This window comes from Ovis aries, chromosome 4, assembly GCF_016772045.2.
Source record: "Ovis aries strain OAR_USU_Benz2616 breed Rambouillet chromosome 4, ARS-UI_Ramb_v3.0, whole genome shotgun sequence".
NCBI classification, from domain to species: Eukaryota; Metazoa; Chordata; class Mammalia; order Artiodactyla; family Bovidae; genus Ovis; species Ovis aries.
The window spans coordinates 104,341,553-104,353,940 of record NC_056057.1 but is presented as its reverse complement, the minus strand read 5'-3'; the positions used below and the strand labels follow the sequence as shown (position 1 = coordinate 104,353,940).

General features: G+C 36.7%; 1 protein-coding gene across 24 annotated transcripts in view; it reads right to left on the bottom strand.

The window, feature by feature from the left end:
* The window catches only part of LUC7L2 (LUC7 like 2, pre-mRNA splicing factor), a 55,913-nt gene that overhangs the window by 35,435 nt on the left and 8,090 nt on the right, over positions 1-12,388 (bottom strand). For 9 of the 24 annotated variants that reach the window (XM_004008102.4, XM_042248909.1, XM_042248910.1 and 6 more), the window contains one exon: positions 5,666-5,760. In XM_004008102.4, the coding sequence (XP_004008151.2) occupies positions 5,666-5,760 (95 nt within the window). Of the gene's footprint in view, positions 1-5,665; positions 5,761-6,250; positions 9,341-10,121; positions 10,199-12,388 lie in introns of all 24 variants that reach the window. The other 15 variants (XR_006059700.2, XM_060415146.1, XM_042248894.1 and 12 more) reach the window with 6 other exon arrangements.

Sequence of the window (12,388 nt, the reverse complement as noted above, 5' to 3'; positions counted from 1 at the left end):
GAAGCAGTAAAGGAGTTCTGATTAATAAAACTTTCATTTTGGATAAAACCCAGCACCTACTGGGGAAATGAAAAATTTTTGAACCTACTGGTTCAGAAATCGACTCAGGATTTTTGACAACCAATACTCCCACCCAATCACTTCAAAGAGGCAGATAAAATTTTACCTTATCCCTGTCCCTAAGTATTTCTCCTGGAGTCCTAAGTCAAGTGGGCCTTAGGAAGTATCACTATGAACAAAGCTAGTAGAGGTGATGGAATTCCAGCTGAGCTATTTCAAGTCCTAAAACATGATGCTGTTGAAGTGCTGCACTCAATATGCCAACAAATTTGGAAGACTCGGCAGTGGCCATAGGACTGGAAAAGGTCAGTTTTCATTCCAATCCCAAAGAAAGACAATGTCAAAGACTGTTCAAACTACTGCACAATTGCACTCATCTCACATGCTAGTAAAGTAATGCTCAAAATTCTCCAAGCCAGGCTTCAACAGTACATGAACCGAGAACTTCCAGATGTTCAAGCATTTAGAAAAGGCAGAGGAACCAGAGATCAAATTGCCAACATCCACTGGATCATAGAAAAGGCAAGAGAGTTCCAGAAAAACATCTACTTCTGCCTTATTGACTATGCCAAAGGCTTTGGCTATGTGGACCATGACAAACTGGAAAATTCTTCAAAAGATGGGAATACCAGACCATCTTACCTGCCTCCTGAGAAATCTGTATGCAGGTCAAGAAGCAACAGTCAGAACCAAACATGGAACAGACTGGTTCCAAATTGGGAAAGGAGTACGTCAAGGCTGTATAGTCACCCTGCTTATTTAACTTATATGCAGAGTACATTATGCAAATTGCTGGGCTGGATGAAGCACAAGCTGGAATCAAGATTGCCAAGAGAAATATCAATAACCTCAGATAGCAGACGACACCACCCTTATGCCAGAAAGCAAAGAGGAACCGAAGAGCCTCTTGATGAAAGTAAAAGAGAGTGAAAAAGTTGGCTTAAAACTCAACATTCAGTAAACAAAGATCATGGCACCTGGTCCCATCACTTCATGGCAAACAGACGGGGATTCAATGGAAATATTGACAGACTTTTTTTCCTTGGGCTCCAAAATGACTGTAGATGGTGACTGCAGCCATGAAATTAAAAGACGCTTGCTTCTTGGAAGAAAAGTTATGACCAAGCTAGACAGCATATTAAAAGGCAGAGACATTACTTTGCTGTCAAAGGTCTGTCTAGTCAAAGCTATGGTTTTTCCAATAGTCATGTATGGACATGGGAGTTGGATGATAATGAAAGCCGAGCACTGGAGAAAGGATACTTTTGAACTGTGGTGTTGCAGAAGACTCTTGAGAGTCCCTTGGACTGCACGGAAATCAAACCAGTCAATCCTAAAGGAACTCAGTCCAAATATTCATTGGAAGGACTGATGCTGAAGCTCCAATACTTGGCCACCCAATGCGAAGAACTGACACACTGGAAAAGACCCTGATGCTGGGAAAGATTGAAGGCAGGAAGAGAAGGGGACGATGGAGGACGAGATGGTTGGATGGTATCACTGACTCGATAGACATGAGTCTGAGCAAATTCTGGGAGCTGGTGATGGACAGGGAAGCCTGGCGTGCTGCAGTCCGTGGGTTTGCAGAGAGTCAGACACGACTGAGCAACTGAACTGAAGTATTTCTCAAGATCAGCTCTTTACAACATAAAACATTAAAGAGTATTTGGATTAAAATAACTCTAAGATTCCCCTGTGGCATAATATACCATGATTAACTGTGAGACATCTGACAATTTCCCTGAATCTTAATTTTTCTATCTACATAAAATGATGGCCTTAAGCTAGAAGACATGATGGCCTGTCAACACTAAAATTATGCTATGATGAAGTCTGTAAGAAAATTAGTAGTGGCCATTTTTGAATTTAGGATAAATGTATTGTGAGTATACATCCCCATCCCTGCAGATCTTAATTTCAATCTCTGATGCCACCTGCTTCAGATTTAACACCTTCTATAAATTATTACTATTATATACCTTTCCCCCAGGTTCCTAGGAACTAGATGCAAAGATTTTTTTAAGCACTTCAATATCCTTATCTTTCCTTAGGGAATATATGAACCAGAAACAATGTGGTTTATTTTCGTGGAGGGAGGGAGCAGGGGGAGATGACAACTCTTAGGCTTTTTGTTTTGCCTAAATCTGAAAGGGGGTGCTGTCTACTTTATGCATGCTAAATATAAGGAGACAACTAAATGGACCAAAGGATGAAAAGAGTGAGACAAACAAAAAGTTCTAGATGAACAGGGAAATAATCCAAGCTTTTGAATTAGAAGGAAATGGCAACCCACTCCAGTATTCTTGCCTGGGAAATCCCAGGGACAGAGGAGCCTGGCGGGCTACAGTACCTGGGTCACATGTACTTAGCGACTAAACAATGATATTTGTTTGTATGTATGTGTGTGTGTGTGTAAACACTGTGTGTGTGTGTAAAACACTGAATCTGTCTGCTGTATACCTGAAACTAATACAACTTTGTAAATCAACTATACTCCAAAAAAAAAAAAAAAAGTTATACCAAAGTACCAGACTAAAGAAAGGTACAATGCTACAGGGGCCTTTTCATCAAAGTGAATTTCAAAAATATTCCAATTTGTTGGTTATGAATACATTTTCAGAAACCATACCCTTTATCTCCAAGTACTCAGTATAAAGCTCAACCTTTGTACAATAATAATAAAGAAAAGCCAGAGAATATATTTCCGTGTTATCTTCTGCTAAATAACCTAGAACACTGATGAGTCCTATTCTCCTGGCAGTGACAGATCTGAGGAACAAGGGCTGGAAAACTAAAGGGCAACTTTTAGTTATAAAACAAACAAAAAGCACTATAAAATCAACAATTACAATTTGGTTCTTTTCATCTTTGATCTAAGAGGTCAAAAAAATACCTTCAACGTACAGAGGTGTGAACTATTCGATTCTGTGCCAGAAAAGCATTAGCCCGACACAGATTGGTTGCTAAAGAAGTCAGAGCTCTGTAATTAAAAACCACATGCACATAGGATAAACTGCTATAAACAGCCTTTCTTAGTGTTATAGTAAGCGTCATAAAACAGTCACTCATGGGTGGTTTCAAGTTCTCAAGTTCCTCACTCTAGACAACCTTGGACTCTTACAAAATTCTAGAGCCAGCCCTGAAAACTTTGCTTAAGAGGCTCATAAGGACTTAACTCCATCCCTATGTAAATGACAATCTCTTGCCTATTAAGCTGACATAAAGAAGATATGTCTCATATAGAATTTCTCTAGCAAGTGCCTTTCAAAGGTCATTCGCTATTTTTCATGTGATCCAAAACACCAATTTTAAGCCTCACTGTAAGAAAAATGTTACAAATTAAAATAGTATTTTTCTGTCATCAATTTTAAGATGCATACTACAGAGACACTGAAATTTGAAAAAAATGTGCTTCTTACAAATCCACCAGCAAGAATTTTACAATGAAAGTCTAAGACCAGCATGATGAAGGATTAAGTATTACCTACAGAGTAAACAAAACTAGAGCTCAGAAAATTTGGCTTTGGTCCCAGTTTTACTTTAAATCAACAGAACTGAATGATTTTTAATAAATCACTTTACTATAAGGATAACTATGGAACATATACTTAACAAATTGTTTTACCCAACAGAGAAACAAATGAGTGTAACTGAATTATATAATTATAAACTGCAAAAGCACAACTGTGATGTCAGATTTTTAAAGTTATTATTAAATGCCATACCTGAAGAATGTAATAATGTGTCAAAGTCTTGCTATTGCTGGTTTTAAAGTACCAAAAACTTAAATCCTCCTGCTTAACAACTGATCTTGTTCTCAAAATTCATTTGAAGTGATAATTTATCCATTAAGTATCATTAAGTGTTAAACAGTAAATGTGAAGAATCAAATAATACCACAGATAACTACAGATAATACAGATTTCAATATTACAGCAGAGCAGAATATTTTAATTATGCAAATTCTAAAGAGTAGATATGAGGGTCTAACAGAGATATATCTGTCACAGTCCTAATTCAAGCACTGAGAAACCAGCATGCTTGTCTTGTAATATATTGATACTTAAAAAATAAATTTAAGTATTTATATGTTTTTTATATGTTAGCACTTCTATTCCTTTTAACTTATATAACATAGTTTCAATGGTCCTCCCTATTGGAAAAAGACAAGTGTAGCAGTGTTAGTCGCTCAGTCATGTCCGCCTCTTTGGGTCCCCATGGACTGTAGCCTGCCGCCAGGCTCCTCTGTCCATGGGATTCTCCAGGTAAGAATACTGGAGAGGACTGCATTCCCTTCAGAGGACCTTCCTGACTCAGGAATAGAACCCAGGTCTCCTGCATTGCAGGCAGATTCTTTACCATTTGAGCTACAGGGAAGACCAAACACTGGAGTGGGTAGTGACAGTCAGAATACTGGAGTGGGTAGCCTTTCCCTTCTCCAGGAGATCTTCCCAACCCAGGTCTCCTGTATTGCAGGCGGATTCTTTACCAGCTGAGCCACAGGGGAAGCCCAACAATACTGGAGTGGGTAGCCTATCCCTTCTCCAGGGGATCTTCCTGACCCAGGAATCAAACTGGGTCTCCTGAACTGCAGGTGGATTCTTTACCAACTGAGCTATCAGGGAAGCCCCCAAAAGACAGGTGTTTTTTTAAATCAAAAATGCCTGGATACCTATACATTTGGGGTATTTTACTCCTCCTACCAAAAAGACACTACTCGTTAAGACTCCACACTTCCACTGCAGGAAATGTGGGTCTCATCCCTTGTCAGGGAACTAACATCCCACGTCTTATGGCAGAAGAAACCATTCATTTAGACATCTTTAATTAAGGGAGCTCACTGCTTCTACAAATGAAGTATGAAATCCTTCCATTTTAGGAAAATGACAAAGGCAGCTAAATATTTAGGCCCTACTAGCCCTCCTCTGCTATCCAGGTGACCAGGAGCTCTTAAAAGTATCATTTCAATCAAATCCAAAACCCAGGTAACCAAATCCTTTGTTCTACAGGTCCATGATATGTGATTTATCCACCAAATTAAAAATAATAATACTTTAAGATAAACTAACATCACTAGATGTAGAATATAAATTAAGTGAGCTTTATGTATTATCAGGAGTAAGCAATATAAGTGAGTTTTAACCAACAACACTACTCACAAACTTTACTGTGAATTTAAGTGATTACCAATACACTGCTTCACAATAATTTCTATAATACAAATGTGCAGAAATCTTAATGAATATGTAAACTGTTTTGGATAAAAGTCTACTATGCTCAACACTAAAGCAAATAATTTAAAAAATCATTTACATTATTTTTAAACTAAAAGTGTAACTGCTGTGTTATAACTGCCTCTTTGTTCCAATAAATGCTCTAAAGAATGGAAAATATTATAAAGTAAAATAGCAATAATTTCTGTGAGGAATCCCATTATTGCAGACCTAAATAATCAACCTGGATAAAATAGATGTAAATTGCTCTGCTAACAAGTGTTTTTTAAAAAAATCACTGCATAGTAATTAGACACAAAACTAAGACTTTATCAAACAGTTTGTTTTTGTAGTATATCAACAATAAAATAATAGATTTAATAAACACATACAGTTCCAGACAGGACATCATGGGGGCAACAGTTGAGAAGGTGACTCTTGCATACTCTGTCATCACTGAATTTGATTCGTTGACGAGTAGTATCTCCTGTAATAGAGGAAAGTTAATGACATTCAAGGTTAGACATTTGGAAAATATGTATTTTCTGAGCGCCCTACTAACACTAGCTTTATATGTGTGGCTATACACACACATTTATAAATCACCTCAAGAGGGGTTAGTTCATATAATATCCTACAGAAAAACTACTTTAGACAACATGCAGCTGCAGTACATGTACTGCACATGTAATTCAAACAGTCAAAATGGGAAAGCAATGCATTCTGTTAAATAGAGTACTTCAGAAAAGCACAGGATTTAGAGCAGGAATGGACCTTAAAGATTATTGAGTCCAACTCCTTCATACTGTAGATGAGAAAACTGAGGACCCAAGAGGTTGAACGACTTGCAGCAGACCCACTAGGAGAATTTCTATTGGTATACGATGTTCCCTACGTTGACACTAAGCACTGATTTATTCTGTAATTATTTACATTAATTGAAAAACATAAAAAGTAATCTTGCAAACATTGCATACACACTGCGAATCCCCACTGAACCCCAGACGCCATTTCTTCCACTATTTTGTTCCAGCTGAAGTGTCTCCCTTTTGCTGCTGGGAGGAGTTAGAGAGGGTAGAATGACGTGTTTAAGAGTGTACAAACCTGGAAGAAGGACTTACACACCAGTCAAACAAAGGAACACTGCCTAAATGAAACATTTAACTTAATGGCTCCAAAGGTCCCATACCTCCAAGTTTTAGGTAGTCTGTGCTATAAATGGCCAAACTGGGTACATTTAAATTTATTCTGTCTTCACTTAACACAATAACACCTCCTAGGCAACAGAAGCTTCCGACCTGCTAGTCAAATATACCTATCTACTCAAAACTTGAAAGAATCGAAGAAAAAGAAAGGTAACTAGCTCTAACAACAACAAAAAATAGATGTTAGTTACTTTTTTTTTTTTTTTGCTTCAAATCTCTTTGGGAGGGGGGAACTCTTAAGGATGGTTTCCTCTAAGGAGACTGATTAAGCCCTAGGAAATGAAAGTGTTTTATTTTTAGCCTTAAATTGACATAGTCATTGATGAATGAAAACCTACTGGTGAATTACTGAAGCAAGAACTGTTGGTACCAAAACAGACTGTAAATAACACTGTACTAAAACTTTTCATAGAGGAAGAGGTTCAGTTGTTTGTTTTTCACATGTGAGTAATAAAAAAGGTTAAAACTTTACCCCTTTCACATGGTATTATTTTAAAGAGCTTAACTCAGAGTCAATTAAATACTACCATTTTTAGGTGGGGTAAGATTTTGTTCAGATTGTTTTAACTTGGTTAAAAAGACTTAAAGAACATATTAATTTGCAATCATGGTTTATAAAACTTTAAGAACAGTAACTTATAGCTAAAACAACAGCTTCAGAGCAGTTCAACAATAGGTTTTCTAGAGGCTAGTCTCTAGTTAAAGTATGTTATTTTTGACACCACAATTTGGAGTAATTCATTTAGTGTTCACGCCTGCTACTATAATAGAGGTTATTTTGATGGTCCTTTTTTCCTTTTAAACACAACTGCTTTTTGTTCCACATTCATTAACACATCTGAAAAGTTAGTGATAACTCACGGCTCGGCGAATGCGGGGCCTTTCTGACACTCCCTTGCAGACTGAAGTAGGCAGGCATAGATACATTGAACCTTTACAAATAAAACAAGGGGCCAGATTGTTCAGTTTGTATAGAATAGACTCTGCCAGCAATTTCAATACAGCATCTAGAAGTACATGTTGACTGTAAAGATTCTTGTATATGAAAACAAAAGTGAACAAAATCGGGGTGGGGGGGGTGTTTCCTGTGTTTTAATATTGACTTAACAAGTATAAACCCTGGAGAAGAATATGACTGATCATAGGTGAAAGTCCAAGGCTGGAGCTCTGTAAAGTGGTCCCTGGGCCAACTGGGGTTTCAGAAAAAAAAATTTTTTTATAAAGCTTATTTCATTAAGACTGATCAGGGCCTTAAGCTCATGTCATATGGTACTCTGATGAGCTCACATCAGAATGGCAATGCCATTATTAGAGGCTTTTTGCTTCCTCACATGTAAGAAAAAATATTTTACCTTAATTCTGTACCCAAATTATGCTAAGAAATTTAAATAAAAATTTTTGAAGAGGAAAAAAACTTATATTCAACAAGTCCCCTGCCACAATTATCTAAGCTTTTCAGTAATGCAACAGAAGTATCGTTTCAGTGCTTTGTCAAACTAATGGCTCAAGAATACTATAAGCCAGGCTTTAGAACAAAATTAAGATTTTAGAAGTTTTACTAGTTAAGCATTTTGTAAGAAATCACAACATAAATCTAATATACATATGTGCCTTGAAGACACTGCTATCAGATAAAATGTAAACAGTTTCAAATATGAATTAAAATTATCCCCAGTGAGTGTGGGGATACTAAAAAAATGTATCAGTTTCCATAAACATCAAAAAGTATTTTTAATTAATTCTTCACTGCATATAAACGTCTGCTCTATTTGATAACTGCAGCAAACACAATAAACACAGTTATCAAACATCAGCCTGCATCGTAAAGAAATCTTTATAAACAAAGAAATAATAAAATTCCTAATAATCTGAGATACAGAAGTGAGAAGGATTAGCAACTGATTATCTGTCTATTGGTATTTTTAAAATTTTACTTAAGAGACCTTAAGGTTAACATTTTAAAATAATTTGGCTACATTACCACGTAGTATTTAATAAATTTATTTGGGCTTATACCATGAAAATATCATCTGACTAATCAAAGAATTTTAAAATAAAAATACTAGTAATTTTGATTTCTGTCAACATATCTGGCCCAAACCATGTTTTTCAAAAGAAACTAGGTACAACAGCACCCACTGAAAAACAAAGGTGGGGAGAGGGGCTGTAATTAATAAGGAACCAATATGAACCAAATCTCCCTACAACACAAGAAATTATTAATCAAATGTACTTCAGATGTACTTTATCTTTGGGGTTTCTGGGCATGTCCTCACTATAAAAATAACCTAAGTTAAACAACTGCCCCGTTACACTAATACTGGATCCAAATCAAAGAATCAAGCCGACTCCTGAAGATATCCTCTGTGCCAGGCAATGGGATTACAAAGAGGCATTTGATTAAGACAAGCTCTCTACCCTCAAGGAGCCCATCACTCTCCTAGAGAAGAGAGGGTATTAAATACAGTAACAACAAAAGGGGGCATGATCCAAGTGCCAAGTGAATGTCTGTAATGGATGGAATACTATCAAATAGTAGTACTTCAGGGATTCTAGACTAGAATGACCACAGGACTGAAGAGGTTAGAGGAGGCTTTGTGCAATACATAGAAGACATTATTTGAAGGAAAGACAAGCCTTAGACCAAAGGAATGGGGAAAGAAGAGCATTCCAAACTGGCACCATCTTTGACAAAGCTTAGGAAGGCAGGAAGGTTTGGGAAACGGTACGTAAATCTTACCCGGCTTTGGCAAGTGGTTTCAGGTAGGGGACTAGCAAAGTTGAGGCAAGAATATTTTTAGGGTAAAATCTGGTTTCTTTAATTTCTTCCCCCAGATTTTAAATGTGTAAACAAAGACAAAGCTTAAAAATAATGAAGCAGAGATTAGATCAAGTCAACACAATTTACCACAAAATGCCCTACCCATAAAAACATGGCAGACTCTCTTCTCTATAACCTCCACAATACTCATTAATTAGGCTTTGTAGATAACTATAATGGTATGGATTGAGATTAAAACCTTGATTTAGAGCTTTGAAAGGAAAAGTATTCTTCATTTGAAAGGAAGTACCAAAATTTCTACTTTTTCTACCAAACAACTAACTTCAGAGTAACCTCTCTCTGTTCTTCAACCCCCTCAAGGGCTTCATGAATCCTAACCTATATTTAGGAACACATGAGTCACAGGTGTACAATGAAAACTAGAATGCACATTGTTCCTCTTAAACAATGTTCCTCAGTAACATTAACAGAACCTGAGGTGCTACCAAAGCAGCTTCACTCAGGGAATATGGACAGGTCACTCTAAAAAGGCGACTTCTGTCCAAACTACTCAAAAACTGCTATTCTCAAAATCCCCTTCAATCTGCAGGGAGAAAAAGCTAGGCCCACTGTAAATCCCAACACTGCCACTATATGGTCCTGCCTCTTCTGAAACAGACTTGTATTTAAACTGCAGTAGTAATACTTAAAATTTTAGCTTGTATGATATCTAACATCATTTTACATGGTGCATGCTATTTCCCCAATATCCACCCCCTCCCTTCGAGTGCCAACCACCCTCTCCCTCCCATACAAACAATAAATCAAATCAATTTTCATAGATTCAGGTGCTATTTTAAAAACATCAAAATTTTACTTTACCCATTCTCTCCGATGCTCCCTGTATTTTTTTAAGCTGTGAGTGGATGACCATGCTATGTGATCAACAACTGTGAAGGCTAAGCAAAAGTGAACTGAGTTTAGTATTGTAATTTCAAAATAACCTTAAAGTCTGTAATATTTGACATATATAATGGTATGCAGAATCCTTATTTTACTGCATTTTATCAGGCATTAATGGCAAGCAATTTATATAAAAACAACTGATTAGTATTTCTTTTGTACAGAATTAGCTTAAAGCTTAGCTTAGAGAAAACAGAGGGAAAAACTCAACAGCACACAAAGCAAACAGAAGCGTTGTAGTTGATAAACGGGGGCCAAGAGGGGAAAAGCGCTCCCACGCTCTCTTCTGTGGTAACCAAATCCCTCCCCTCCCCACACGTGTAATTGTTGGGGCCATGTGTCACTATTGGCTGGGGCAGGACAGGCTTCCTCCCTCTGAAATAAATTCCTTACTCTTTCAGTGAAAGAAAAGCCACAACTAGAAAGAGCAGTGAATAAGCGTAAAGTTTCTTATTTCCCTGTGCCCTCACATCTTCAAATGTGTCACCTTCTTATCACCATTTCTTACAACATAAGCTATGAGTCAACAGAATGTGGAAACTATATAAACACCAATTTCTAATCTAGTACAGAGCAGAAAGAGACCTGTCCTGTACTGGTAAACACTCATCTTCATATGTTTTTGTGAAACTCTTAGGTCTTCTTGTGGAACCAAGATAATAGCTACTGCTACACAGTAACTATTACAGTAAAGAACAAATTTGATCATTTTTACAGCTTTCTCCAACAGTCTCACCAACTCCCCTAACTTCTCCCACCTACCTTTGTTGTTCCTTTAGCCTGAAGCTCATCTACAGCCTAAATTTAGCCTAAAGCTCACCTATAAGGATCCTTTTAAAATAATCTCTAAAGAACTCATTACTCCCTTTACCTTGTTAATAAATACACTCAGTTTAATCCATCGTATATTTATACAGTACAAAGTGTAAGTTCATTTTATGAAAGCATTCACTACCATGTCTTAAAATAATGATTATTGATGCTTTAAAAATATTTAATATAACCTGGCACATATGCAACTTTCCAGGAACATATTTATTATATAAGGAAAGAAAAAATACTCAAAGATGGCAGCAGGAAAAACTAATGAGGGCATTTTCCCTTCCAAATGTAATATCAAGTCATTTCTTTCTAACAGAACTTAGGAAATCATACAGAATACTAGTAGAGGCTTTCCTTTCCCCCAGAAAAATCCAAAAAAATTAGGGTATTAAAAGGCTAGCCCTCTTAACTCTTTCAGATGGTCCTATGGGTTTATCATCACAAGTTGGTACTTGTATCACCCCCACTATCATATTCCCCATGACAAGCCCATTTTTAAAATGCAATGCCCACTGCAGAAGAAATTCCCAAGACAAGTTTGTTCTTGCTGAATATCAAAGATAAATAATGCTAAAATAATTTTTTAAATTTTCCAGTCTATTTGTCTGTGAAAATAGACAATAAGAAATGAAACAGAAACAGCCTTGTAGTGGGAGAAAAAGCTTACTCAGGGTCTTTAAGAGCTAACAGAATGGTAAAAGAAATGTTCAAAAATAAATACTAAAGTAGCTGCATTCCAAGAATTCTATTCCACCTCTTGCCACAACCCTATTTTCTCTCATTATAAAGCAGAGTCTTGGCCACTGGCAGGGGTCAGTGCCATCACACTTCCGCCAGGGGATATATGCTTTAGGAAATCAACATGTTGCTCCTCTTAGATTTAAGGCACACATTAGAAGTGTGTCTTGAATAAATAGTTATCCACAAATGTAGTCCTAAAAATGGATTACATATACTTTGTTTTATATACATGCCATTAAGGGAAGTCAATTATTAAAAAGCTGTAGCCTGCTAAATTTTATATTTTGATGCTTACTTGCAGAGCTGCAATTCTGATACAATAACACTCATACTCTGGATATCTGGTGCCTTCTATCATCCACAACGTTTCATACACAAAATTAGAAGTAACAAAAGCTATCTCTGGCTATGAAAAAATAGCTGAAAACAGCAGAAGAAAAAGTATTCGGCAGATCTGTCTATTAATGAGGCAAGTTTTCAATGCTTGATGATTGCTATAAAAGCTAAGCAGAAACTCCCCAAATCTAAAACAAAGTAAAGAAACAAAAATGGAAAAGAAATGAGAATATCAAAGGACAGAGGTGACAGACAACTCAATGATAAAGGAATTTAAAACAAAAAAA